This window comes from Abramis brama (genome assembly GCF_963993115.1).
Source record: "Abramis brama genome assembly, chromosome: 3".
Lineage (NCBI taxonomy): Eukaryota > Metazoa > Chordata > Actinopteri > Cypriniformes > Leuciscidae > Abramis > Abramis brama.
In genome coordinates this window covers 39,701,390-39,726,412 of record NC_139965.1, presented here as the reverse complement: position 1 = coordinate 39,726,412, position 25,023 = coordinate 39,701,390, and the positions used below count along the sequence as shown (strand labels likewise).

The window sequence follows — 25,023 nt, the reverse complement described above, 5'->3', positions numbered from 1 at the left end:
AAATAAGCAAATGCAATAAAACCATATTGAGTTTAACATCTTGGGACAAAGGAATTTTTCAGAAATGTCAGTGCAAGTTGTCACGTGCTTGTAATGTGTTGTAATTTTATAGTTTAGTAACTTTAGAATATTTGTTGGTTTAATGTCTTGTGCGTTTAAATTTAGCTGTAAAGCTAATATTAGTTAATGGCAGGTACCATTGTGATCGTATAGTGTGATGTGATAACCCACTACTGCGGTATGTTTTCACTGAAGGGAAACATATGTTCAATGAACAGTTTCGCAAGTCTCCTCAGGTGTACGTAGTTGTACAGTCAGACAGTAAGGTTTCACTGACTGTGTCCCACCATATATATATTTGAAGTCCGGCTCTCCTGCATCCTTCGGCCAGATCAGACGGAATTGTCGCAGCACTGTGACCAGGATGAGGAAGAGCTCCATGCGAGCTAGATTTTCTCCTAAACACACACGAGATCCTAGGAAAAAGAAACGTGAATGTACATAATACAAACGCACAGTTCGTTCACATTCTACTACACAAATGTGCTTTCTATTTGATCAATGTATTGTTTTGATCATACCAATGACCCTGTCTGTATAGTGTGTAATTAAACAGCTCAGGGACACCTCTGTCTGGATTACATAAGCTAAATGAGTCTAGATTAAAATATCTCTTTTTACACCGTCTAATAAAACATGCACAACATACCAGCAGAAAAAGGCATGAATGCATCAGGCTTCACAAATTCCCCCTTTTCATTCAAGAAGTTTTGAGGGTTGAATTCATGTGGAAACTTCCACTGACTTTCCTCTCTGAGAGCAGATGACAGATAGGGGATGATAATTGTCCCCTGTAAGAGCAGATGTTTTTAACAAGATTAGCAAACCTCCCTTTTATAGTGAAGATGCTGTTTAGGAGTTGCAGTAATAACAGTTTGGGTGATGGATTGTTTTGATAAGATTAAATAATGGATATATGTTCTATACTCTTTCTTTTATGCCAGTTTTATGTGCCATATTAACTCTGCACCTTTGATGTAAAGAAACATTTGTTGCCACACAGTACTTATAGTAAACGCCACCTTTGGGATGCTGTAGCCCTGGAGTTCAGTGTCGGTTCTGGCGGTGTGTAACACACTGAGAGGAAGAATGTCACCAACACGCTGACCCTCATGAATCACTGCTTGAACGAAAGGCATGGCGTTTCTGTCCTCATATGTGACATGTTCACGAGCACCAAGGACCTCATCAATCTCCCGCTGACATTGCTCTGAAGATGTATAAAGAGATATTAAAACAAAGACACAAATAGACATTGAAAGACTATGAATGCTAAAAAAAAAAAATCACAAAAAAAAAAATGCATTATATCATTCCAGAATCTTATTTTGCTTATTTCACACACAGCTAGGGGAAAAAAATATATAAAATGTATGAATATTCAAATTTTTCATGGCTAATCTTTAGCCAAATAAAATATATCAAAATGACATGGATTTATTCATGGCAATTCACCAACATGTATCGTATATATTTCTGACCTGGATACAATTTTGCCATGTAGATAATTTACATTGACATGCAAAAGTTTTTAACATAAAAACTCTCATTTAGACACATCTTATCCACATTCCTTACCCTGAATATGAGTGTGTGTCATCAGATAGAGTGTTAAAGTTCGGAGTGTGTTAGAGGTTGTGTCAGTTCCAGCCAAAAACAGGTCAAACAGCAAAGTGATCATTTGTGAGTCATCAAAGGTTGTGCGTTGATCTTCTCGCTGAAAATAAAATGATCTACTCACAAACCATTTTAAATCAACAAAAATTAAACTCATATGCTGCTGAAAAAAATCAATAAAAATACATAACACACACAAACCATTGTAATTACCTTCTCCATCTCCTCCAAGTAACAGTCAATCATGTCTCTTGGCTCCCCGGTAACATGTGACTTCCTGTGCTCATCCACAACTTTAAGAATATGTTTTCTGATTGTCTCAAAATAGTGAAAAGCTTTCCAGAATGGCAGTGGAAAAATCCTTAACACTGGGGCTATTTCATAGAGCTGCAATTCAGAATAAAAGCTTTGTTATATATATATAAATGCCAAGTCACCTTTATTTATATGGCGCTTTATACAATAAAGATTGTTTCAAAGCAGCTTTACAGTGATAAACAGGAAAATAATCATTAAACAGTAAAATCTTACAATCTTTGTACAATGTACAATTTATTTTAGTGGTGGCTATTTACACTAAGTGAAAACAAACACTATAAATAACAGTAGATAATAAATAGCAGCTTGCTTACACAAAGTGCAAATATTAGTAATATGCCTATTGCCTATATCTGTCCAATGGGGGGGGGGGGGCGGAGTTTGTGAAAATAGCCTTTAACAACAAGGTTGGCTATGTAATTAGATGCTGCCTTTATTTTTCGTTGTATTTACCATTGCCCATGGTCCAATGGCAATCTTTGGAATTTTTTCCATAGTTGTGATCAATGTCTGGAAATATTCATCCTGATAATTGAAACGTGACCCAAAAATGATTGAGGCAATGATGTTTGAAGCAGCTCGGTGGTACAGATGTTGAGGGTCAATTGACTTTCCTGGTAGAGTTGTAGAGATATAAAGACAAGAAATGTTTTCCATTCATAAATTTGAATTTTCTTTGGCAATTTTGAGATTTTAAAAATGTCTATATTCAAACATAGGACACTGAACTTGTGATTAAATGTGTTACGTTAATATAGAGATTGAAGGTGACAGGTGAGGAGGCGGTATACAGTATACCAGCAGATTCCTCCAGTTGTGCGCAGATATATTTGACTTCTTCCAGAATCCTCTGCTCCATACTTCTCTTTCCAAGGCCAAAGTTCCTCAGTGTGGTCAGAGCAAAGCGCCGATGTTCCCGCCAGCTGTCTCCATAATCTGCCATGATCACCCCTAAACACAAGCCCAGCAAGGAGAATTTTGCAGTGCAATGCACTTGGCTGTGTTATGTGAGTAGTATGATTTGCTGCTTGAGTACTCTAGTATTTTGTGTATGCTGCATTACCTTTGCTCCTTGTTACATGACTGATCATCATGTTCTCTGGTCTACCAGCAAACTCTGCCGCTTTTGTGATCAGTGCCTCCCTGATCATTTTCTGTCCTGTCAACACCACTGCTGGCTGTCTACCAATGTTCAGTGCGTAGATTGATCCATAGCGTTGAGCAAACTGTACAAAAACATTCAAGTTGAAGACCACAAACTCAGAGCAGCATGTTATGTAATTGCTGTGTCATGCTGTATGAATTAAGTCTGATTTCTTTTCATAACTTTTCATAAGGGTACGTTTACAGGACAACGATATGCTTAAAAGTTTTTCCTTTGAGTTTTCCATGACCATTGGCAAAACGATCCCCATTCACACGGATCCGTGAAAACAACTAAAAACGCTGTATTCTGCTGCCAGGCCATTAGATTTTATTTTATTTCATTTTTTTATTGAATGCCAGACACATGATAAACATGACAATAATCCAACATATAACGTTAGGCTAGTGTAAAAATATTAATTAAATATAGACTACAACAAATAGGAAAAGAAAATATAAAGTGTAATTTATAAAATAATAATAATTATATAATAATAATAATAATAACAACAACAAGTAAAAAGAAATAATAAAAAAATAAAAAATAACATGAAGCCACGCCATGTGCAGGACGTCATCGTCTTCAGAGATTCGCGTTTTTGTTGTTTACACGGAGACACGTTTTCAAAAGTTTGCCTTTTCAGGCACCCAAAATGCCATATTGTCCTGTAAATGAACAGAAAATGTTTACATTTTTAGTTGAAAATGGTTTTGTGTAAGCTAAAAACGGAAGACTTGCGTTTATATAACGACAACGGTGTTTTGGGTGCCTGAAAACACAAAGTTTTGAAAGTTTTGAAAACGGTCGAGGTAAACGCATGGGGGGGGGGGGTAAACGGCAAAAACGCGAATCTATGAAGACCACATGCGTATTATGTGCTCAGACTACTGTGTTTCATCGCCATCTAATGGCTTGGCAGCAGAATACAGCGTTTTTAGTCGTTTTCGTGGATCCGTGTGAAACTGAATGGCGATCTACGATTTTAGGGACGCTGTGGTGAGCCTGGAAGCAGATATCAGGAAAGCTCAGGCTAATAAAGAAGTAATGGTAGGGGTGTTATTCGACATCGAGAAAGCTTATGATATGCTTTGGAAAGAGGGACTTTTAATAAAAATTAAATGTATGGGAATTGGAGGAAAGATGTATAATTGGATTATGGATTTTCTTCTTGAAAGAACAATTCAAGTTAGGATAGGAGTAGAGTATTCAGAGACATAAGATAGAGAACGGAACTCCTCAAGGAAGTGTATGCAGCCCAGTTTTATGTAATATTATGATAAATGATGTTTTTTGTAATTTAAAAGGTGATGTGGGAAGAGCATTATTTGCGGATGATGTGGGGCAATTTGGAAAAGAGGACGTAATATTGCACGTGTAACACAAAGTATTCAAAAAGCAGTAGATGAAGTAGAGGGGTGGGTAAATATCTGGAGCTTTAGATTATCTGTGGCTAAGACTCAGGTTATATGTTTTACTAAAAGGAAAAAAATACCAGAGGTTAAGGTAAAGTTATATAAGCAGGAATTGGAGCAAGTGCCAGTAGTCAAATATCTCGGTGTATGGATGGATTCCAGGATGACTTTTAAAATGCATGCTAAAAATCTGATTAAGAAATGTAAAAAAGGAGTAAATATATTAAGATGTTTAACAGGGGTGGAATGGGGAGCTTGTAGATTATCGTTGAAAAGAATATATAATACTTTAATTAGATCAAGTTTAGATTATGGAAGTATAATTTACGGTTTTGCAAACGAGACTACACTCAAAAAGATTGAAGCAATACAAAATCAAGCTCTAAGAATATGTTGTGGTGCAGTCAGGACATCTCCCATAGCAGCTCTACAGGTAGAAGTTGGTGTTGCTCCGTTAAAACTTCGAAGACATAAAATAAGACTGAATTATTGGGTAAATATAAAAGGTCATAAAAACATTCATCCAGTGAAGGGAGTACTAGAAGAATGCTGGGAACATGGGAACAAAAACATTAAAAGCTTGGGATGGAGTGTTCAAAGAGAAGCACAAGAAGCGGGTATTGAAGATTGTGATGTTAGCCCTACTGTGATATTATCCAGTATACCACCATGGATTTTTCCAAGGCCAATAATTGACCTACAAATTCATATAAAAATTTAAAATGAGAAAGACATCCTAAAGAATATTAAAGCAGCAGTATTTAGATCAGATTTACTCATCATGGGTGCAAATATTTACTGATGGGTCTAAGGATCCTATCTCTGGAAGAACAGCAGCTGCTGTATATATTCCTAAGTTTCAAATTAGTATCAAGAAAAGAATACTGATCATATCTCTGTATTTGCAGCAGAATTAGTTGCCATGATGGTTGCACTCCAGTGGGTAGAGGACGTAAAACCGAGATTAGTAGCTATATGTTCTGATTCGTTTGCAGCAATCACAAGCCTCGTAAGTAGAAATAAAGTATCAAGGCAAGACATTATATATGAGATGTTGTGAAGTTTTTCTTGTTCGAAGCAGAGACCAGTGAGACAGTTGGGATCGCGTTCAACAGAAGTTGTTCTTTATTGAGAACTCCACTGTACGCGGCTGTAGAAACTTCCAACATGATCTAACTCTAATACAGTATGCATTGTAGTTATATACATTCCAAGGGGGAGGGATTACATAGAGGTGGAGACTCTGAATAAAGCATGCAAATGAAGTAGGAACACACCCTACTCTGAGTCCAATTGAATCAGCATAACTATTCACATGCTGATACTGGCCAGGAACTCCAATTCCAAGAGCCATCCCAGTGCCATTAAAGACAAAAGGTGAAAGTCAATCAACCTAACGATTCAACGTCTGGGCTCCGAAAGGTGAGAATCAAGTGATCTGATTCATTTAAAACACAATAGAGAAAACAGGTCTAGCAGGAAAGGAGACTCTTTGCTGGAGACTCCATAATCACCTGAAATCAGTCTACTAAACTTTCAGTTTATATACTATTGCAGTGGAAAAACTAAATTAAACATTTAATAAAAATGTAATCCAACAGATACTTGCAAGTTTGCTAAGAATAAGTAGTGTAAGCTTAATAGTGTTTGTGTGGGTTCCTGCTCATGTGGGACTGGAGGCAAATGAAGTGGTAGATAGACTAGCAGAGCAAGCAGTAAAACATAATGAGGTAAATGTGCAAGTGACGTTGAGCAAAAATGAAGTTAAAAGTAAAATAAAAGAATTCATAAACAATAAATGGCAAGAACTATGGAATAATGAGGACAAGGGAAGACAGTTGTATAGTATTCAGAAGCAAGTAGGAAATGGAAGAAGTGTTTTTAGGAATAGGAAAGAGGATACGATTGTTTCTCGTATTAGAATAGGGCACACACGATTAAATCATTCCTTGTTTAAAGGCAGGGTAGGTAGGATTTTATAAAAAACTTTTTTCCAAATTTGTTTAAACTTTCTATATATATCAATACATAATTAAAATGTAAGTACTCTGAAAAAAAGAGTATAAAAATCAAGTGACTCTAGACCGTTTAATCTGCATTAAACACAGCTCATTATTTCCATTCGGGACGAAACAAAGGATTGGCTTAGGCGACTGTCACTCTCTCTCGCAACCATGGCAACCACCCTTTTGCCACTGGATCTGCCCACTTGCGCGCGCACGTTTGATTTGAGGAATTCAAGAGGCAGGAACCTAGGAATAGCAAAACAATGGCAGAGAAAGAGCCATTCACATTACCTGCATATGCAGTTAGCAAGGCAAACAAGGCAAAAAAAAAAAGACAGTACTAGAAAAGGTAATGAATAAAAAGTCTTTGGATAAACAAAGAAATATAACGCGTGTCAATATCGGCGTGGCTTTCCAGCGACCACCCCATCCTCGGCCTCTACTTCCTCGGACCCTAGTTGCACGCCACGGCCTCTTGCACGACCTCCTGCTTCGCCCTAAAATTATTTTTATTTTATCATATGTCATTTTACAAAATTACATTTTACAAACCTACGTTTTGTGCTCCTGCACGCACTTTTCCAGTCACAACACAGCAATCAGAGGAGGACGCGCTGAAAACGGTAATGCTGTTCTCTTCCTTCATAACTCGTAGCCTACTGAGAAGGTTTGAGTTGCAGAGGAATTTGTGACTGTTTCACCTGTTCAACCACATCAAAGTTTCGTAACTAGTAAGTCCATGCTTTTTCTCTTTTTGTTCTTATGTGCTGAAGGGCCGCTGTGCCTTGGTGAAACGGTGTTTGTACGTGAAGAGCTCTTTTCCAAAACGCCATAAACCTAAAAAGCTGCCTCAAAGATCCAGCAAAAGTAATGATTATGAATATGTAAAATATTGCAATAACACATATTAATTGTTTATTAATTTCTGTGTCGGCTGCAAAGATGAAGTTGACGATAGGCTATTGACTCGCGATCTTCGCAGTAGTGAACGCACCGGAGAAATGCACATTCATTAGGCTACATTTTGTTTTGGATGGTTTTGTTTAGAACCAGCTTTCTGTAAATATATTTCACATTTTTTAGGCCTGTGAGGCGAGGCTACGGTTCGGTTCACGATGATATAATCTCCAGTTCAAGCACGTTATGTTTTGATTGATAGCCTATATTTACTTTTATGTTTTAAATACAGGAAATTAGTTAATGAAAAAAATATTAAAATTAAGATACAATTAATACAAAACGAAATTCGTTTTAAAGAAAGGCTTTGTGCTTTCTGTTTTGAGGTCTCTGTGAAAGTTTGAAAGTCTTTTACTGCCGCTTTCAGAGCGCTCACGTGTCACGGTTGTGAATTCATTGTTTCCTCTGTGTCTCGTGTCATTGTTGTTTACATGTCTGTGAGTTTGCGTGAGTGGGCGTTGTCCCGCTCACGTGTTTGTTCAGTGCTCCAGCTGCTCGCAATCTTCTCATTCTCCACCTCAGCTGATTCACATTACCGTTCCCTATTTATACTCACTCACCTTTCCATTCCAGTGTCCATCCGTTGTTTGCCTGTTCCTGCTTGTATGTTCGTGTCGTCTTCCGGGTTGTCGTGTCTACAGTGGATCCCTGTTGTTTCACCGCACCCGAGCACAGACCACCGAGCACCTGCACTCAGCACCGAGCACTGACCATCGAAGTCCCTGTGTGTCCGAGTCTGAGCGTCTTCCCCTGTGTGGACCGTCCGGAGCTGCTGTTTACTCGCGAGATCGCGACCACGCCTTGAGAGGAACCTTCTTTCCTGAATTGTCTTATTCTGTGTTGAAGTTCCAATAAATATATTGTTCACCCGCAATTGCTTCCAGTTTTGTATCATGACAGAACGGATGGACCAAACGATGGGAGCAGCGGGTGATTCATCGGCTTCCTTAGAGGATTTCATTCGAGTGTGCATCGGCCGGATGGATGCACAGGAGCGCAGCCAGGGGGAGACAGGACGCGCCATCCAGACTCTGGTCACACAGGTGTCCGAGCTCACCCAGCGATTCCATCAGCTACAACCCCCCACTGCGCCAGCACCTCCAGCAGCACTTGCAGTTCCCCCCACACCACCCGTGCCTCTCTCCCAGTCGGAACCCAGACTGCCCACGCCTGAATTATACTCTGGTGAGCCGAATTTCTGCCGTCCATTTCTGACACGTTGCAGTATGCATTTCTCATTACAGCCCAGAACTTTCGAAAAGGAGGAGGCGAAAGTAGCCTTCGTGCTGACGCTATTGACTGGGAGAGCGGCGCTTTGGGGAACTGCAGTGTGGGAGAATCGAGACCAGTGCTGCTCCTCGTTCCAAGCCCTCTCGGCGGAGATGAGACGGGTCTTCGATCGAGCCGTCGAGGGGAAGGAGGCTGCCAGGGTCTTGACTGACCTACGTCAAGGAGACCGATCGGTGTCAGATTATTCCATCGAGTTTAAGACCCTGGCGGCCGGGTGTCGCTGGAACGAGGAGGCGCAGTGGGACCATTTCCTGCATGGGCTGGCCGAACGTGTCCAGAGAGAAATCTACGCCCTGGACCTTCCTTCAACGCTCAATGGACTCATAGACCTGGCCCTGAGAGTGGACGCCCGTCTGTCCAGGATAGGGCAGAGAACAGCCACCAACCCAGTTCCGAGTAGGAGTGAGAACCAGCGGTCCAGCGGCCTGGACACGTTCGGCTCCCACGATCCCGAGCCCATGCAGGTGGGGCGAGCTCGGCTTTCCCGGGAGGAGAAAGAAAGGCGGAGATCCCAGGGCCTTTGTCTCTATTGTGGTGGCAACGGACATTATGCCTACAGCTGTCCAGTAAAAGGCCCAGCCCGATAGTAAGTTTGAGGCTACTATCGGGTGGGATCTCCGCAGGTAAGACCTCATCCACTTCCACCATCCTCCCGGTAAGACTGAGATGGTCAACTCTGGATCACCACTGCACTGCACTCATTGACTCTGGGGCAGAAGGTAACTTTTTGGATCATCAGTTTGCACTTCAATTACAGATTCCCCTTCATACACTTTCCCAGAAGATCACAGTCAACGCATTGAACGGACAGACTTTACCCCCCATCTCCTTGGTCACCGAGAAACTTACACTCATCACTTCTGGAAATCATGCTGAAACCATATCATTTTACATCACTGACTCTCAACTCACACCCATAGTTTTAGGACACCCTTGGCTCAGTTTACACAACCCCCGCATCGATTGGAAGAGACGTACCATCTCAGCTTGGAGCACTGAGTGTCACAGTTCGTGTCTTGTGTCTGCTTGTTCTGCTGTTTCTGTTCCTGTGTTACAGGAGGAAGCGGTGGATTTATCAAACGTGCCCGAGGAGTACCGTGACCTGAGTGAAGTGTTCAGTAAGTCTAGAGCTGCTTCTCTCCCTCCGCATCGTCCCTATGACTGTGCTATAGATTTATTGCCAGGTAAGTCTCCGCCTAAGGGCAAGATTTATTCACTTTCAGTTCCTGAGAGAGAGGTTATGGAGAAATATATTTCTGATTCTCTAGCAACCGGGTTCATCCGCCCTTCCTCTTCTCCAGCGGGGGCGGGGTTCTTTTTTGTGGGGAAGAAGGACGGTTCTCTGCGACCTTGCATTGATTACCGAGGGCTGAATAACATCACGGTAAAGAATACTTATCCTTTGCCGTTGATGTCTTCAGCCTTCGAGAGGTTGCAGGGAGCGTCTCTCTTCACTAAATTGGACTTGCGTAATGCTTATCATTTGGTCCGCATCAGGGAGGGGGACGAATGGAAGACTGCTTTTAACACCCCCAGGGGGCATTTTGAATATTTGGTTATGCCTTTTGGGCTTTCCAATAGTCCCGCAGTCTTCCAGGCACTAGTCAATGATGTGTTGCGAGACATGATCGATCAGTTCATATATGTTTACCTGGATGACATATTGATTTTTTCTTCGTCTCTCCAGGAACATGTGCAACACGTACGACTAGTACTTCAGAGGTTGCTAGAGAATGGGCTTTTTGTCAAGGCGGAGAAATGCGTTTTCCATGCACAGTCAGTTCCTTTCCTGGGACACATCGTGTCGTCTGAAGGTATGCTTATGGACCCTGACAAGGTTAAGGCTGTGGTAGAGTGGCCAATCCCAGATTCCCGCAAGGCCCTGCAGCGGTTTCTGGGATTCGCCAACTTCTATCGGCGTTTTATTCGCAATTTCAGCCAACTAGCCGCACCTCTGACCACCTTGACCTCTCCCAGAACTGCGTTCAGGTGGTCAGACGCAGCTGAGGCTGCGTTTGCCAAACTCAAGAGCCGCTTTGTTTCAGCTCCCATTCTCATAGCCCCTGATGCTTCACGTCAGTTCGTGGTAGAGGTCGATGCGTCGGAGGTGGGGGTAGGTGCAGTGCTTTCACAACGTTCACCTTCAGACGACAGAATGCATCCCTGCGCGTTTTTGTCACATCGATTATCTCCTGCCGAACGAAACTATGACATTGGTAACCGGGAGTTGTTGGCAGTCAAGTTAGCTTTGGAGGAATGGCGTCACTGGTTAGAGGGTTCAGGGGTACCCTTTACAGTCTGGACTGATCACAAGAATTTGGAGTACATTAGAACCGCTAAAAGATTGAACTCCAGGCAGGCTCGGTGGGCACTTTTTTTCGGTCGTTTCGATTTTACACTTTCCTATCGTCCGGGTTCCAAAAACGTCAAACCCGATTCTTTGTCGCGTATTTTTGATCGTCCCGAACACGAAGCTACTCCTGAGCGCATTTTTCCTGAGAACTTGATTATCTCTTCGCTCACTTGGGAGGTCGAATCGAAGGTCAAGAGGGCCTTAGAAGGGGTAACGCCTCCGATCCGGTGCCCACCTAACCGCTTATTTGTGCCGGAGGAATTACGATCAGAAGTCGTCCAGTGGGGTCATAGTTCCAGTCTAGCTTGTCATCCAGGGGTGAGTCGTACCATATTTCTAGTTAAGCAGCGATTCTGGTGGCCCCTGATGGCTCGTGATGTTCACAATTTTGTTTTGGCTTGCTCTAGTTGTGCCATTGGTAAGTCGTCCAATCGACCCCCAGCTGGGTTACTTCAACCGCTGTCGGTGCCTTCGAGACCTTGGTCCCACATCGCTCTAGATTTTATCACCGCCCTCCCACCCTCCCAGGGTAACACGGTAGTTTTGACCGTGGTGGACCGATTCTCGAAGGCAGCCCACTTTATTCCCTTGCCCAAATTACCTTCAGCCAAGGAGACAGCGGTGGCAGTCGTTGATCACGTCTTTCGGTTACATGGCCTCCCGACAGACGTGGTTTCTGACAGGGGACCCCAGTTTGTGTCCAGATTTTGGCGAGAGTTTTGTAAGTTACTGGGGGCGACGGTCAGTCTGTCCTCTGGGTTTCATCCCCAGAGCAATGGCCAAACTGAGAGAGCCAACCAAGATTTGGAAAGATCATTACGATGTTTGGTCTCCAAGAATCCCTCCTCCTGGAGTCAACAACTTTCCATGGTGGAGTACGCCCACAATACGTTACCAGTGTCATCCACGGGCCTATCTCCGTTTAAGTGTAGTGTAGGGTACCAACCACCTGTTTTTCCTAGTGCTGAGTCCGAAGTCGCGGTCTCCTCCGCCCACGCCTTCATCCAGAGGTGTCACCGTACTTGGACGAGGGCCCGTGAGACTCTCCTCCAAGTGCGGGAACGCACCAAGGCCAAGGCCGATCGCCACCGGTCAAGGCCTCCCGTATACGTCGTCGGTTCCAAAGTGTGGCTTTCTACTAAGGACATTCCGCTCCGCTCCGTTTCCAATAAGTTGGCACCCAAATTCATTGGCCCGTTTTCTGTCACTAAGATCGTTAGTCCGGTGACAGTCCGCCTCAATCTTCCTCCAGTGTACAGGAGGATTCATCCCGTTTTCCATGTGTCCAAAATTAAGCCCGTCTTTTTTGCACGCATTAATCCGCCAGCCCCGGTTCCCCCCCCGCCGCGTCTCGTAGATGGGGAACCATCCTATTCGGTTCGTCGTATTCTGGATTCCAGGCGGAGGGGACGCGGATTTCAGTACTTGGTGGATTGGGAAGGTTACGGTCCGGAGGAGAGAAGTTGGGTTCCTGCTCGTGACATCCTGGATCACTCCCTTATCGATGATTACAATCGACAGGTAAGGAGTTCTGGGAATGCCGTGAGGCATTCCTAGGAGAGGGGGTACTGTCACGGTTGTGAATTCATTGTTTCCTCTGTGTCTCGTGTCATTGTTGTTTACATGTCTGTGAGTTTGCGTGAGTGGGCGTTGTCCCGCTCACGTGTTTGTTCAGTGCTCCAGCTGCTCGCAATCTTCTCATTCTCCACCTCAGCTGATTCACATTACCGTTCCCTATTTATACTCACTCACCTTTCCATTCCAGTGTCCATCCGTTGTTTGCCTGTTCCTGCTTGTATGTTCGTGTCGTCTTCCGGGTTGTCGTGTCTACAGTGGATCCCTGTTGTTTCACCGCACCCGAGCACAGACCACCGAGCACCTGCACTCAGCACCGAGCACTGACCATCGAAGTCCCTGTGTGTCCGAGTCTGAGCGTCTTCCCCTGTGTGGACCGTCCGGAGCTGCTGTTTACTCGCGAGATCGCGACCACGCCTTGAGAGGAACCTTCTTTCCTGAATTGTCTTATTCTGTGTTGAAGTTCCAATAAATATATTGTTCACCCGCAATTGCTTCCAGTTTTGTATCATGACATCACGTCCATAATGGAGAACTGTCACGTGTCACGTGTTTTTTTCCTCATAAATGCAAACACGAAAAATAAAAGACAAAAGATTTTTTTTAAAAGACAAACCATACATTTTTGAAAAAAAAAATTGGATTTATACCGTATTGAAATTTTCTTTTTTTACTTTGAATTGATCATCAACAATATTGTTGTTTGATTTAATAATCACTGTTGCAAGAAGTGCCTAGTTAAGTTTTTTTTTTTTAAGTGGAAAAAGTAGGGGCTGCCACAGATTCTGTTTAGTTAGCTCCTTTATTGTTTTTTTCTATAGCCTATAATATAGGTCAAATGCAGCAAGTCAAAAGACCAAGTGGACCTTCTTTGCCAGTTTGCACACATTTCTTTGAAGGGTGGCAAAAATATCGCCTGAATATCGATATCTAGATATTGGGGAAAAAATATCGAGATATTCATTTTTGTCAATATCTCCCACCCCTACATGCAGAACACCATATATGTTATGAATCTTACACGAAATTCATCTTCATCACAATGTAACTGATGGTAATGGAAAAACGTGTATCAATGCAACCTGTTTTTAGCTTATATAACTAGCTCGTTAGCAAATCAAAAAATATATATTTTAAATTTAAACTTTACCAATATCAATATGCTAGCTTGATAGTGAGTACTAAAATACATCTTATTTGTTTATATTCATAAGCAATTAGCATTAGATTTTTTTTATTACATGTGATTCTGACATGATGTCACTACATGCACTGTGCTCCTTCCTCTCCGCTCCTCTTATAATGCGTGTTCAGCTCAGCGGTCGGAGTCGCGCGTTCATGTGTTTTGGGGGCGTGGCTTTGTAAGGAGCCCAGAAGGGAGGGGGTGGAGTGAATGGAAATAATGAGCTGTCTTTAAAACAGTCGTGAGAGGTCTACAGACACTCGATATTTATACTTTCTTTTTCAGAGTACTTACATTTTAATTATGTATTGATGTATAAATAAAGTTTAAACAAATTTGGAAAATAAGTTTTTTAGACAAATCCTACCTTTAAGATAGGAAAACATGATAAGGGAAAATGTAATTATTGTGATCAGGCAGAAACAATAGAACATGTTTTAATAGAATGTTTAAATTATGAAAAAGAAAGGTTAGTACTTAAGGGGTGTTGGATTACATTTTTATTAAATGTTTAATTTAGTTTTCCCACTGCAATAGTATATAAACTGATAAAGTTTAGTAGACTGATTTCAGATGATTATTGAGTCTCCAGCAAAGAGTCTCCGTTCCTGCCAGACCTGTTTTCTCTATTGTGTTTTAAATTAATCAGATCACTGAGATTCTCACCTTTCGGAGCCCAGACGTTGAATAGTTAGGTTGATTGACTTTCACTGAGAATCTCACCTTTTGTTCTGCAAATGGCTTTCGGACCCAAATGGCTCTTGGAGCCTTATGCTGATTGAATTAGGATTGGCCAGACCCTCACAGTCTAGGGTGTTACCTTAACCTGTATAATCATTCACATGCTTTGTTTGAATTTGTCTCCACCTCCAAAAGTCCCTCCCCCTTGGAAGGTATATAACTGTAAATGTATAATGTTTGAGTTAGATCATGTTGGAAGTTTCTACAGCCGCGTACAGTGGAGTTCTCAATAAAGAACAACTTCTGTTGAACGCGATCCCAACTGTCTCACTGGTCTCTGCTTCGATGAAAGAAAACTTTACAACAGGGGATAGTAAAAAAATTGGGTGTGGTAGTATTCAGTATGGAAAGTCTATTGGGAAAGCAAGTAGAACAACTAAATATATATAGTGCAATAATGAAGTATCTCAAAGCAATAGGAGTAGATTGGAGAATTTGAAGAATAGGGGATAAAGTTTTTTTTTCTCTCTCTCTATTTAGGTGCTTATTGTTTTTTTTTTTAGTGCTTCACACTCCAGTCCAGTTGGTGGCGGTAATGCACCGAAAGTTGGTTTGCCAACCGCCATAAAACACCAAGCGAAGAAGAAGAACATGAAGAGAAGAGAAGGCAGAAATGATAGCAAAGGCACTTGTTGAAGTCCATAGCTCAAATAATCTAACTGAGGAGGGAAAGAGAGGAAGGGAATTAACAAAATCGGTTTATTCTGGAAGGATTGAGAGGAAAGAAACTAATAGTACCAGGGATGCGCTGTTCACTATGGAAGAAATGAAGAGGGCAATAGCAAGAGCTGGAATAACATCTCCTGGAAAGGATGAAGTCTGCTATATAATGTTACAACATTTGGGTGTTTTGGCATCTATAAAATTGTTAGGATTTTATAATGAAGTTTGGGTAAAAGGAAAGTTACCTACTGGATGGAAAGAGTCAGTGATTATTCCGATTAGGAAACCTGGAAAGGACCCATCAAATCCAAAGAATTATAGGCCAATAGCTTTGACCTCACATATTGGAAAGATAATGGAAAGAATGATTACAGAGAGAATAGCATTTTATTTGGAAAGTAGAGGAATGATATCACCTCATCAGAGTGGTTTCAGGAGAGGAAGAGGAACTATGGATCCAATTATATGTTTGGAAACAGATGTCAGGAAAGCTCAGGTTAATAAGGAATCAGTGATAGCAGTTTTCTTTGATGTCGAAAAGGCATACGACATGGTTTGGAAAGAGGGGTTACTGATTAAACTTGATATGATAGGAATAACAGGTAGAATTTATAATTGGATTAAAGGTTTTTTTATTTAATAGATTTATTCAAGTTAGAATTGGGAAAGTTTTATCTGGAAGATATATGGTTGAAAATGGCACACCTCAGGGCAGCATCATAAGTCCAATACTCTTTTCAATAATGATAAATGATGTATTTTCTCAAGTTCATGGAGACATGGGACGTACATTTTGCTGATGATGGGGCATTGTGGAAACGGGGAAGGAATATAAATCATATCAAGGGAAAAATACAAGAGGCAATTGAAGTAGTAGAAAAATGGTCATATGCATGGGGATTTAGGTTTTCAGTAATGAGATATATGAACATCTGTATAGATTTAAGAATATGAACATTATGATAATATTTATGTGGATACCGGCTCATAGAGGGATAAAACATAATGAAAAGGTTGATAGTTTAGCAAAACAGGCTTTGGAAATTGAGGAGGTCATGAATATCTCACTTAGTAAAGATGAAGCAAAAGCAGTAATTAAAGTATATACTAAGAAAGAATGGCAACATAGTTGGGATACAATAAATACAGGACGTCATCTTTATGAAATACAAAGAGAAGTAGGAGTAGGGAGGATAACTAAAAGAAGTACCAAAGAGGAAAATATTTTAACAAGATTAAGGGTTGGACATACTATGCTGAATAAAACATTAAACATAATAAATAAACATCCAACAGGATTATGTGAGTATTGTGGAGAGGAATCAGTAGAACATGTTATTTATGTTTGTCAGAAGTATAATAATGAGCGAAAAATCATGGAAAATGAACTTAGAAAGAAGGGAATGGATGATTTAAAGCTTAAAAATATAATAACTTATGGTTTAGAGAGTTTATTTCTTTATCTCAAAAGAACAGAGCTGATTAAGAGAATTTAGGTTTTTTTTTTTTTTTTTTACATTCTGGTTCACACTCCAATACAGTAGGTGGCGATAATGCACCTTAACGTTGGTGCTACCCGCCAGAAAATCGAAGAAGAAGAAGAAGAAGAAGAAGAAGAACATGAAGAAGAACGATCTACGATGGTGTCTGTTACCGGAAAACTCAAAGGAAAAACTTCTCCGTTTTAAGCATATTGTTGTTGTCGTGTAAACGTACCCTTAATTTGATGTATTTAGTATTTTTAATACAGCAGTCTCCTGTAGGGATGGGGAAATGAAGCCTCATGAATCACTGAGGCTTTCCCCTGACTGTTCCGGGAAAAGATTCAAAGCTTCGAGAGTGTCGAGAACATTTAAAATAAAGCAGCCAGAAGCCTGTGTTAGAAGCTCTGGCAGATGAAGCAACCAAAACACAATCTATAGTTTCAATGTTATGTGTACTAATAAAAGCCTTACATGTTAGTGTTTGATTTGTTCATTAAATAAATTCATTTTCTCATTAAAGTGACAAAATATAATAGCTTATGCTTATATGATTCAATAAGATTTAATGTCTCTAAATGTCTACACACACACACACACAATGAATTGACATTGTCTGATAGGATCATCTGTTATTAAATGTCAATATCAATAATTGTAAATATCAACCAGACTGAGCTGAGGCAACAATGACTCGTTAAATACGATCTGAAGTTCGAGCCTTCTGACACCCAAAGCGAAACGCGAACGTGACTTGACAGCCAGTGAGGCTTCGTTTGTCATCGATCACGTGACTCTAGTAAACCAATACACGCCTCGATACGGGGCTTCACTACAAATTGTGTCGCTTATGTGATACGCGCATCGAAGCTTCAGTGTAACATCACTAGTCTCCTGTTTGAGACTGATGTGCTCATAGATATATATAGAGGCTAGATGTCTCGTGCGCGCTGCTGGCCAATGGAGGTCGACGTCCGCACGTGGCGGACATCTTGCGACAGTGTGCTCGCTCACTTGTTTAATGGTGCATATACTTTTACATAACCATAACTTGCTCAATTTTCTACCGATTTTCAAACGGTTTGGTTTGTTATAAACGTCAGAGATGTAGTTATGACACTACATACATACACTGCATACATATGAATAATTATAACATACATGTTCAAGCATTCGGAATTATAGCCACGTTAATAACGTTTGTAAGAAACCAAACCGTTTGTAAATCCGTCAATATTTCAGCGAGATACGAGGATTTGTGTGCATGCTGATCACTCACCTAATGCACAGCTTCACTGTCACAAGATGGCCGAACGGTGATGTCGGAAGTGACTGCGCCATAAGACATCTAGCGTTTATATATGATATCTATGGATGTGCTTACCTTGTCAAAGTCCTTTAACGGGTTCATGCGGTCAAATTGTAGCAAATTTCCAAAAAATGGAACAGGAGTGGGTCCAGGGGGAAAGTTCTTAGGTCGCCGAATTCTGAACTGCAATAAGAGAAGAAAGGCTCCGAGACACAACAGAACCAGTGCGGTCAACATGTTTACTGATCTACTGGACAGCCTATCTGAAACGTACGGTGGCCGAGAGGTGCAAAACAAATCACAATTACAAAAACAAAATAACAATTCAGAAAACACAACGACAATTTAGAAAACAAAATAACAATTCAGAAAACACGATAACAATTCAGAAAACACAACGACAATTCAGAAAACACAACGACATTTCAGAAAACACCACGACAATCCAGAAAACACAACGACAATCCAGAAAACACAACGACATTTCAGAAAACACAACGACAATTCAGAAAACACAACAACAAATCAGAAAACACAACGACAATTCAGAAAAACGGAAAAGGTAGGTATATTTTGAGAATGACGTCCTTATCGCTGAATGGACGAGATACCTGTCAATCAAGCCAGAACCGGAATCAAGCGATGCTGTCTGAAAGTACCGGTAGAAACAAATCGTGGTCCATCAACGTGCCATGGAGCAAAGTTCGGTCCCGTGGAGTGATAGGTACGCCTAACGAATCTACGACGTGTCCTTGTTCTGTCCCTGGTGGGTTGAGTTCTTGCAGCAGCCGCATATGTCATCACGTTTAACACGCAACTTCTGCAGAAGTACCACATTGTCCGGTAGCCGAACAACTGTCCTGGTCGACGCAGTTTTTAATGTCGTGGTATGTCGAAAAATGAAATAAAAGAGAGCATTGCAGTGATGGCTTCTTTGTTGGTGTATTTACTCAGAATGAAGCATAAGAGAATATGCATGCATAACAAAAGCTCAAAACATACATTCTCAACATGTATATCACTTTTTTTACAGTAATGACCGTTGTAGACATAAGTGACTTTAAACATTCCATCACACTAGAAGGAAATTGATTTAGCACAATGGGATTTTATAAATGTCTAATAATGTCTATAAATGTCTAATAAACTGCACGTCAAGCATGTTGTCTGTCATTTCCTCTATGTTGTTCTTGTAGTGTCCGACACAGAGGAGAAAATATCCTCGAGTCAGCAGGAGGAGCAGTCTACTCTAAATAGAACTAAAGATTGTATGCTATATTGTGCACTAATCATACTTGGGTGCATCTGAACTTTTTCACAAAGACCAACACTGGGAAGTTTAATGTTTATTAAAAATAAGGAGCAAGTTGAAACTGAGGGTACAGCGTCAGTGCAGGGAGTCTTCAGGATCCACTGAATCCCTTTCTGCTTCTTGTGTTGAAAGAGATAAAGCAGACAAAAACGGGACAAATTATAGTAGCATATATTACATGTTGTGGTATTTAGTATTATTTCCCATTTAGTCTAGTGTGATTTGTTTTTGTAAATGGCTTGCTGCTTTTAAGCATAGTTTTTAATCTCACGAATAAACTTCCATTTCCCTTTCCCATCAATCCAAAAATCAGCTGAGCTGAAACATAATATAGACAGGTAGCTTACAGAAACACAATGCCTAAAAAACTCCACCCATACGTTTTTGTTACTCAAATATGCAATCTAAAATATGGATTTTTTTTTGTTATTGCACATTTAATGAGGAATGAAATGGATATTCTCATTTTATCACTTCCACCTATCACTATCACACTCCCCAATGCTATATTTAACACCTGTTTAGAAGCCTTTACCTCTTATTACACAACATACTAGTAACATTTGGAATAAATACTAGTATCTAATTAATAGGTACTAGTATCTAATGAATAAGTACTAGTATCTAAAGAATACTAGTATCTATTGAATAAGTACTAGTATCTAATGAATAAGTACTAGTATTAATTGAATACATACTAGTATCTAGTAAAAGGTACTAGTATCTAATGAATAAGTACTAGTATCTATTTAATAGGTACTAGTATCTAATGACTTAGTACTAGTATTAATTGAATACATACTAGTATCTATTAATAGGTACTAGTATCTAAAAAATAAGTACTAGTACCTAATTAATAACTACTAGTATCTAATATATATGTACTAGTCACAATTGGAATACATACTAGTCAGAACTGAATAGTTGATATCTGAATGACAGATCCCCATAAAAGTCAATGGCAAAAAAAAAAATTGTTACTAGTAACAAAGGAATAGTTACTAGTCACTATTGGAATAAGTACTAGTATCTAATGAATAAGTACTAGTATCTATTTAATAGGTACTAGTATCTAATGAATAAGTACTAGTATCTAATAATAAGTACTAGTAACTAATGAATAAGTACTAGTATCTAATAATAAGTACTAGTAACTAATGAATAAGTACTAGTATCTAATAAATAAGAACTAGTATCTAATGAATAAGTACTAGTATCTAATGAATAAGTACTAGTATCTAATGAATAAGTACTAGTATATATTTAATAAGTACTATCTAATGAATAAGTAGTATCTAATGAATAAGTACTAGTACCTAAAGAATAAGCACAAGTATCTAAAGAATAGGCACTACCTAACGAATAAGTACTAGTAGCTAATGAATAAGTATTAGTACTTAATGGAATAGATACTAGTATCTAAAAAATAAGTACTAGTAGCATGAAAATAGAGACTAGTCGGTTAAAATGATTAAATGTTAGAACGGCTTGCCATACACATATTGAGAAACACCCATAGACTATAGGTGAAAAGTTAAACTATGATATGAGTGGAGAGGTAATAGCCCACCAGAGGTCAATGTCACACAGTACTCTTGATAAAGTTCCTCCTGAAGGTCCAATAAACATGCACTATAACATTGTCCAAGTTTGCGGATCTATGACTGCAAGTTTGTGCAGCAGTAACCAATTCTTTTTTTAGGTTTCGATAGCCAAAATATTCTAGTGACCAAACCCAAGTTGAATTTTCTATTTACTGTAGTTTCTTTAAAATGTATGATGTATGAAGAAAACATGTTCGTTTTGTGTATTATTAGGTGGAGTCTATGATCACATGTGCTCTTTGAAATGCACAACAGAGCTTAAACTGGATTGTCTTTCTGTATAGCCATAGCTAGAAATGAAATTATGCTTACCGGTATTTGTATCTTTCCATTTTTATCCAGTGACTCACAGTTACCTATTCTCAATCACAATGGTATTATGCCCATGTTTAGTTTTCAACATTAGGTATTCTGAAAACAAAATGAACTGACACAATTTTTCAGAGCAAGCATATTTCGCATATCAGTAACTGACCACTCAGTTGTGATTGGTGCAGTTAATGTGGGCCCAGTTTGCACATCATGCACAATTATTATTAGATAATTATATAATTATTGCTGTAATGTCCTCCAGCATGGGGAATTCTTACCCCAAACATCAATTTAGTAGCTTGTGAAAGTAACTTGAAAAACTGATTTAATCATATATAAAGTCTTTTGTCTCAAAATATATGCAACCATTCCATCCAAGAATCCACTTTAGCTAATTGTGAAAGATTTAAAAAATTGTTAAGCTACACATTAAATCAACTTTCCTCAAAACAACATTTAGACATTGTAAATTACCTATTGGATTGGGGCATTTAGCTATGCAATGCAATTATTTATTTATTTTACCTAGCATACAGACAAGTATTTTTTTTTATCTTCTTCTTTTGGTGTTTTATGGCAGTAGGCATCAAAACACGTACAGACAGGTAATTTTAAAACGAATGCCTTACATTAGTAGGTTTTTTTTCAGTAATCCTGTACGTACATGAAATTAGCACGAGGTGGCGTCAAGCCCAGTTTATTGCATCTGTGACGCATTTTCCAAGCGCCGGAAAAGCGCTCGCGAACGCTGATGTGTTATTTTGCTGTATATGGTAGTAGTTTAATTTTGAAGATTATTCCTTAAAAAAAAAAAGAAACTGTTAGTTTTTTAGATGCCTAAAGGGGAAGGCGTCATCACCGGGTGAACAAAACAAACAGGCACACGAGAAGAACTCAGGGAAGATGCCGGTATGAGTCAAGCTGAACAACTATTTAAAAAGAAACATGATTAATTAACTGTGTGTCATATACATTTATTCATATGATAATTGTAAGTTATGACTGGCGACAGTGGCGAGATATAAGTGTTGTGTCAGTGCTGTCCTGTGGAGTAATATATTTCTCGTTAGCCGAAAGGTAAAGTTGGAACCAAAGGCAAAAGACAAATCTATGAGGAAAACCAGGCTACTCTAAAGTTCTATTGCAGAATCATCCTGGGAGCAAACGTAAGGCCTTATCTATCTATCTATCTATCTATCTATCTATCTATCTATCTATCTATCTATCTGTCTATCTGTCTATCTGTCTGTCTGTCTGTCTGTCTGTCTATCATCAAGCAGTCATTTGATTTTTTTCTTTTTTATTATTCTTTTCAGGCTATTTATGCAGCAGTCAATTTCTTGCTCTTTTACAACTCATCTACATTTTGGACATGGGTAAGTCACAGTATAATGTGCATATTTTGTTTGGTTTTGTTCAGTGATGTGAATGAGCAAATCCAGATGCGTATTTTTTTTATTTATTTTTTTTACTTTTTAAATTCTCATCCTCATGTGAGAAGCCTCCACCCTAACATTCATAAGGCAGGCAGCTATATATATTTTAATGTATAAAGACCCAATTTATACTTTGAAAAAATAGTATTATGTGTAAAATATTGTTATTTTAGTTTGTGTTTTTGTTACTTTGTTATTTTTTTCATACTCACTGTAGTATTGTACTGTTTGATGTATTAGTTATTTTTTAAATTCAAATCTTACTTTATTTTGCAATGTTTAAACTTCTTTTCTCTACGCTTTTCCACGGACCAGTTTGAAAACCCCTGATATAGACAATAATATCCATCTCTCTGTATTTGCTTAGGCTTTAGATCACTGTATGTGTGGTTTTTAGTCAACTGTGAGATAATGAACTGTTGGCAGTTTCTTGGTAAAAGTTAAATCTTATTCACTCAACTCCTCTTCCAGTCTGGTGCTGAATCCCTCTTTTGTCTCTTTTGTACCAGTTCTCGCTACTGTTTGCAGTGGCGGTCTACTTTGGCAGCTACAGATCCATGTCAGCAATGGCTAAATCTTCATTTGCTGAAGATGGTAGCTTGCTAGATGGAGGGATTGACCTTAATATGGAACAGGGCATGGCGGAGTGAGTTGGATGTTTTATCTGTATATTTATATCCCCATTATATGTGTATTTTCAGTTGGTGCTAAATATTCCCAATGGTAAAATTCTAAAGTGACTTTTTTTCTTATATTGACATGCAGACACCTGAAGGATGTGATTATCCTTACTGCCATTGTTCAGGTCCTCAGCACTCTGTCATCCTACTTCTGGTACTTCTGGCTCTTGGTGAGATTGCGGAATTGCTCTGATTGTAACATCATGGAGGTTTCTCTATTCCAGTTTTTCTGTAAATGTATTATTTGCTCTCTCTTTACACCAGGCACCTGCAAGGGCTTTGCATTTATTGTGGGCAAATTTCCTGGGCCCCTGGTTTTCTGCCGATTCACAGGCAGCCCCTGAAGAGAACGAGAAGAATGACAAGAAACAGAGGCGACAGGAAAGACGACAGATGAAGAGATTCTAGACTCTGTTTAAAAAAATTTTTTTTACATTAATTGTACAATTACAAAGAACATGCAATCTAAATTATTCTGAGATATTCGATATGGCAGGTTGGTCCAGACAATAGATTAGGCATTGTAAAGTGTCTTTTTTTCCCTCACTTGTCATCAACTGCTCCGTCCTTTTCAGCCCTCTGGATCCTTTTTCTCACTTAATGTCCATCTTAAAATCTCCAGCTCAGGTGCACCACAGTCATAAATCTGCCTTTGTTTTTTTTGCAGTGAGTTAAATGCACACAGAATGCCTTTGCTTACCATAGTGAGCTTTCATATCATTAGTTTGAGTTGTTAATGAGGACCTCTCAACAGGTGCAGCTACATGGCCCATTGCCCTCAGCAATTTAGACCTGAGGCCGTATGAACCTCCCCAACCACATGAAATTTCACAGCACTTGAGTTCAGCTATTAGAATTCCCTCTTTAGGCTGTTTAGAAAATCATGTGCTGATTCTGTATCAAAGATCAAGTCTTTGAGATGTGATGTTCTGCTGAAGTTACAGGTGCAGCCTGGTGCTGCTTTGAGGGATTGCAAGATAAGACATTTACCTTGTGTGGCAACAAAAGACTGTCTGGTTACACATTTTTTAACTGTTCAAATTAAATTATACCGTTTGTATAAAGTTGGATGGGTCAGTGTATATATAAATATATAATACACATGACGTCACAGTATTGACTGGCCCCTAACATCAATTTAACAGTTCAATGGACTGAAGCAATGAGCAAAAGAACATACAAACTGCATCTTGACAACCTTGTAAAAAATAAATTGCTTCAAGTGAAATTTATGAATACCCAATGATTATAAATAAACTATTATAAAATGGTGATGAGTTTTCTTTTTAAAAACACAACTCTGCCCCTGACCCTGTTCCCAGAGGCCCTCCCAACAGTACGTTTTATGTGAAACACCTGACTCTCATTAGTTTTTTTTAGTAGTGGACTCCAAGACCTAAAATAGATATATGATATGTTTACTGTTAAGGGGCCTCCAGGAATTAGGCAAATTGTTCTCAATCCTGTTCCTAAAAGCCCCTGATGTTGCACAATTTGGATGTTTCCCTTGTCTTGACCTTCAGGCTGGATCTTGGAGTCTCTACTAATGACCTGGATTAAATCAGAT

At 39.5% G+C, this 25,023-nt stretch overlaps 2 protein-coding genes across 3 annotated transcripts; one reads left to right on the top strand and one right to left on the bottom strand.

The window, feature by feature from the left end:
* Positions 1-267: 267 nt before the first annotated feature.
* Positions 268-18,880, bottom strand: LOC311078547 (cytochrome P450 2J4; the record flags this gene model as incomplete). Of its 2 annotated transcripts, none has more annotated exons than XM_084107417.1 (9): positions 18,188-18,880; positions 3,059-3,221; positions 2,725-2,946; positions 2,449-2,609; positions 1,891-2,064; positions 1,639-1,777; positions 1,083-1,270; positions 710-851; positions 268-476 (listed from the first exon to the last, which is right to left on the bottom strand). In XM_084107417.1, exons 1-9 carry the CDS (start codon positions 18,347-18,349, stop codon positions 268-270), a joined length of 1,560 nt encoding a protein of 519 aa, XP_083963543.1. In that variant the 5' UTR covers positions 18,350-18,880. The 2 variants fall into 2 exon arrangements, with proteins under 2 accessions (XP_083963543.1, XP_083963544.1); XM_084107418.1 differs by having other exon boundaries at positions 2,794-2,946.
* A 3,154-nt stretch (positions 18,881-22,034) lies between these two features.
* On the top strand, positions 22,035-24,728 carry tmem208 (transmembrane protein 208). The gene is made up of 6 exons (XM_084107627.1): positions 22,035-22,249; positions 22,411-22,506; positions 22,657-22,716; positions 23,286-23,422; positions 23,542-23,626; positions 23,721-24,728. The coding sequence occupies exons 1-6, from the start codon at positions 22,244-22,246 to the stop codon at positions 23,862-23,864; spliced, it is 528 nt and encodes a 175-aa protein (XP_083963753.1). The 5' UTR covers positions 22,035-22,243; the 3' UTR covers positions 23,865-24,728.
* The last annotated feature ends 295 nt before the right edge of the window (positions 24,729-25,023 follow it).